The 4,689-nt window shown below is 37.3% G+C and overlaps 2 protein-coding genes across 2 annotated transcripts in view; both read left to right on the forward strand.

Annotated features, from left to right (window-relative positions):
* Window positions 1-2,485, forward strand: part of LOC107594304 (CD209 antigen-like) — an 8,705-nt gene extending 6,220 nt beyond the window's left edge. The window contains exons 7-10 of the mRNA XM_016284321.1: window positions 1,158-1,502; window positions 1,627-1,730; window positions 1,798-1,901; window positions 1,986-2,485. Coding sequence (XP_016139807.1) covers window positions 1,158-1,502; window positions 1,627-1,730; window positions 1,798-1,901; window positions 1,986-2,121 — 689 coding nt within the window. The 3' untranslated portion in view covers window positions 2,122-2,485. The remainder of the gene's footprint in view (window positions 1-1,157; window positions 1,503-1,626; window positions 1,731-1,797; window positions 1,902-1,985) is intronic.
* A 1,148-nt stretch (window positions 2,486-3,633) lies between these two features.
* The window catches only part of LOC107594305 (CD209 antigen-like protein E), a 19,393-nt gene continuing 18,337 nt past the window's right edge, over window positions 3,634-4,689 (forward strand). Inside the window, exon 1 of the mRNA XM_016284322.1 lies at window positions 3,634-3,705. Within this exon, the coding sequence (XP_016139808.1) occupies window positions 3,634-3,705 (72 nt within the window). The remainder of the gene's footprint in view (window positions 3,706-4,689) is intronic.

Consider the following 4,689-nt stretch of genomic DNA (forward strand, 5'->3'; position numbering starts at 1 on the left):
ATTTTGGCTTAAAGGGATAGCTCACCCAAAAAAGAAAATTAGCTCATTATTTACTCACCCTCAAGCCATCTTATTTGTACATGACTTTCTTCTTTCAGACGAATTCAATCAGAGTTATAATAAAAAATATCCTGGCTCTTCCAAGCTTTATAATGGCAGTGAATGGGTGTTTTTTGTCAATAGTCCAAAAGAAGTCCCATAAAGCGCATCCATCCATCATAAAAAGTGATCCACACGGCTCCGGGGGGTTAATAAAGGCCTCCTGTAGCGAATCGATGTGTTTTTGTAAGAAAAATATCAATATTTAAAACTTTATAAATGGTAATCTCTAGCTTCAGCTAACTGTCGTATGTGCATTCATTTTGGCGGATGACGTACGACGTAGCGTAAGGTCCGGTGAGAAGTGATGAATGCGGAAACGCAGCAGAGAGAGCAAAACAAAACACTGGTCATGAATTAGAAGTACAAAAATGAAGATTCGTAAAGAAAAATGTCAGAGGATTTCGATATAAGCCAAGAGGCGGCTGGTTTTCCTTTGCTAAAGTAAGGAAACTTTGCTCCTGTAAACAAACGTCAGTTCTCGTGAGACTAGCATATTCTCACCGGACCTTACGAGTTTCCAGGAAATAATGGGATCTGCTGAAATTCTGAAATGTATTTATACCTTCTTAGTGAAAAATGGCAGAACAGTGACACCTTCTGAGAAAATGAATATACCCTGTTGTCACTCACTGGGACCTTTTATGTATGCAGAAATATTAATAACAGATCTGGACCTCGAACACAGAGTCGCTGCCAGGATGAAGGAAAAGCTCGAACGCAAAGTAAGCAGAAAGGTTAGTTTGAAGCAAAGGCGGTGTCGCAGATGGTATCGCTAATGTTTGAGCGATCAATCATTGTTTTCTTAGAAACCATTATTTTCTGTTTACATTTTCAGCATATATTCTTGTTTGCGTATTTATTTTACTGTATACAGTATGTTTTACGTTTACGTTAATTCCATATGTTTGTCATTATAAAAGAACATACTCTTTCAAGAGCCTTATCATTTACCTACCAACCAAGATAAACTACTTAAGGTTGATTTGAAACATTATACCTAAATAATATGCAGTAAATTGTTATTAATATGTGTGTGTTTTGGTGGTGTTTGTCAGGAGGAAGTAGATGTTTGGTGTGGATCACAGTGGGTCTCGGGCTCATTTGTGTTCTTCTGCTGGTCTTCATCATACTGCAGCACATCACCATCACAGCAGAGAGAGACCTGATAAAGAGTTACAAGAACACAGCTGAAGAGTTCAATCAAACCATCAACAGCTTACAGGACAACTACACGGATTCAACACGGAAGAACCTGGAGCTGGAGACCAGAGTCAAAGATCTCACTGCTGAGAAGAACCAGTTACAGAGCAACTTCAGCTCTTTGAATCAGAAGAAACTGGAGCTGGAAAGCAGAGTAACGTCTCTGAGTGACGAACTTAAGAAAGAAGAATCTAAACAGAGTGAGTACAAATTTGACTTTGTGTTGTGTTCTATACTTCTCGTTGTCTTTATGCATAGAGTTTATTATTATTATTATCATTATTGTTGTTGTTGTATATTGATTAGGAAATCTGTGTGGTCCAGTTTGTTTTTTCGTGTCCACTGAGTTGAAGAGCTGGTCTGACAGCAGACAGTACTGCAGGGATCGTGGTGCTGATCTGGTCATTATCAACTCTGAAGAGAAGCAGGTGAGTTTGTGTGAGTGTCTGTTAATGAATGAGAGAATCACACTTATTCCTGTTTTTATTCACACAGAGGTTCATATCTTCATTCATCAAGGACAGAGTGTGGATTGGTTTGTCTGACACAGAGAACGAGGGCATCATGAAATGGGTGGATAATTCAACACTGAAACCAGGGTAATTGTGCTACTGTACTTTGTACAACTTTTTTCTTTTTAGTTTTGTTGTTGATTAATAGAAAATCTGATACATGTTGTTCAGGTTTTGGCTCAATGGTGAGCCGAATAACCAAGACGGAGATGAGGACTGTATTGAACTGATGCCTTCAAATCCCGTCCTGAACAACTGGAATGATCTGCCATGCTCACAAAAGAGAAAAGGGTTTTGTGAGAAATAGGGTTCATCCCACCTTTTTGTGGTTTTGCTTCAAAGTAGTGGATATTCATATGAATGGAAAATGTAAAAATGTAATTCTTTTTTATTGCTATAATAAACTCAAGGGCAATAAAACATTCACAGAAAACCACTATGGATTTATTTGTTTTAGTGTTTTTCCTCATAATCTCATTTTAAAAAACGAGACCATCACAAGCTGAAGACACAACTCTTCCACACACACCAAAATCAAAACAAAACTTTACTTTTCTGCACCTTCACTTTTGCTGTAGCTTCTGTGACAAGTTTACTTTTAACACGTTATACAGGTTTTGGTTTGTAGAAGAGCCAAATAAGGTAGGCAGGAATGAGAACCGTATTGAACTGATGGCCTCAGATATCATCCTGAACTGGAATGATCTCCAATGCTCTGATAAAAGGGATTTGTGAGAAATAGTGTTAATCCCATCTTGTTGTGTTATTAATGCCATTATTTTATGGAAACAGTTGTGATTGTGATCGACTAGTTTCTGATTGTTTCTGACAGTATGCTACTTTAATTTTATAATTAATTATTTTTTTTACATACAAGTGCAAAGTGTCCCAGATTGCCCTAATTCACCCTATTATGCTGATGCTGGTGTCTGAATAAAATGGTCAATAACCATTAGTAAACCTACAGCATTTCCTCCGGCCCAGAGAACAGATTTATTCCACTTAGTTTCTAGAGGGCCGCAGCCCTGCAGAGTTTAGTTCCAACACACATGCCCTGCAGTTTTCAAATAAGCCTGAAGGACCTGATTAGTTGGATCAGGTACGTTTAATCAGATGCAAAGTGTTGGCTGAAGTGTTTTTCTTCCGATTTATATGTTTATGTTTCACACACTTATGTCCTTTGACAATAATATCACTAATTCCAATTCTAAAGAATTACTGTAATTTGTACTGTTGTTAGAGAATTGTGTGATCTATTACAAACTCTGTTACAAGCATTACTAGAGAGAGAGAGAGAGAAGTGTTGGAGTTTTGAATATTTTTCTAGAAACATGTCAGAGTTTCTGCTTTCTTATGAAGTGTATTGTCATGTGTAACCCCTCCGGTTCTATTCTCCTCATTCTTGCTCCGAGCAGAATTTGAACCAACGCTTCCAGCATGGGAGGTGGGCACGCTAACAAGGACGCTAAAGACCGCAGTCTCTAGCATCCCTCTTGAGATTTGTCTGACACGGTTTACTCTTACCAGCTGGCTCTTACCAGCTGGCCTCCGTTACACATATAATTATTTTCCATGGAATTTACTTGTTAATATGTTATCGTATGACAATTAGAGATGTTTGTCATTATAAACAACATACTCTCTAAATGGCTGTTTATTGTCTAAAGACAAAGGTGGATTACTTACAAAGACCAATTTAAAACATTATTTCTAATGTGGAGTGTATTACTTGATGTTTGTGTGTTTTCGTCCTGTTTGGTGTTGATCACAGCAGGGCCGTAACCACATTGAGGGACTAGTCCTCCCCTGATAATTAGATATGGCCAAACTGTCCCCCTCAATATTTGATATTCTTGATGCTGCTCTGCTGTACTTCTTGACACACCTCTCTGTTTGTTTTAAAGGTTATATTGTTGGACTGGTCTGCCTCAGTGTTCTAACAGCCCTCATCAATGTCAAAATCTTTGAGGTGGCCAATCAAATCAAAGAGTGGAGATTCCAGCACGACACTTCCATTTTAAAGGTTAAAATGAGAGCGAGGTAAAGATGCAAGTAACTGAACATTTAATATTTGCGAACTGGTTGATAAAAATCAGTTATGTATCCAGTGATGCAAACATCTTGACCTTTTTGTCAAATCACAATGAATTGAATTGAAAATATAGACTATAATATAGGCAGATCCTCGACTATAACAACACTAATTAGTGAAAAAAATAACAGCTGTTTTTCGAAAAATTGAGTATAGGGTTAAAAATATATATGTAATCTGCATTCATATTCTAAAATAGTTTGTATTGTTAAAAGCGCTATATAAATAAAGGTGACTTGACTTGACTTGACCTTAAACTGCTGAAGACAGCTCTTTTAAAAACCACAACCATAAATATATTTGACTAAAAGAAAAGAATTCTCTATTTCACATTTCTACTCTTTCACTTCTGCTTTAGCTTCTGATTAACTTGTCTTTGCAGCACTGACAGGGGCGTTTTTCCTCTGAGAATTCAAGGGCTAAGTCAGTGCTTCCTTAAAAATGCATGAGAAAAAACAAACAGTACTAATATAAAACGATGCAAATATTACAAATGTTACAAATCATGAATAAACATCATGTCTTATGTGTACACATACAGTATATAACAATGTACCATCATATACCAAGCCTCCTTTGTCTCTGCTAGTAATCTCCTTTAAAGGAGCGTCTGAACAGCGCCAGGTGTACTCAATGGACTGCAGATTGGGGTGAGTCGTAGGCGAGCGTCCAAATTCAAACAATGGGAACCATCAAATGTTACACTCTAAAAAATGCTGGGTTGTTTCAACCCAACTTTGGGTCAAATATGGAATTTTACATTAAATGTTTAACCCAGAAGTT

Source organism: Sinocyclocheilus grahami, unplaced genomic scaffold (assembly GCF_001515645.1).
Source record: "Sinocyclocheilus grahami isolate Dianchi unplaced genomic scaffold, SAMN03320097.WGS_v1.1 scaffold181.1, whole genome shotgun sequence".
In the NCBI taxonomy this organism is placed as follows: Eukaryota; Metazoa; Chordata; class Actinopteri; order Cypriniformes; family Cyprinidae; genus Sinocyclocheilus; species Sinocyclocheilus grahami.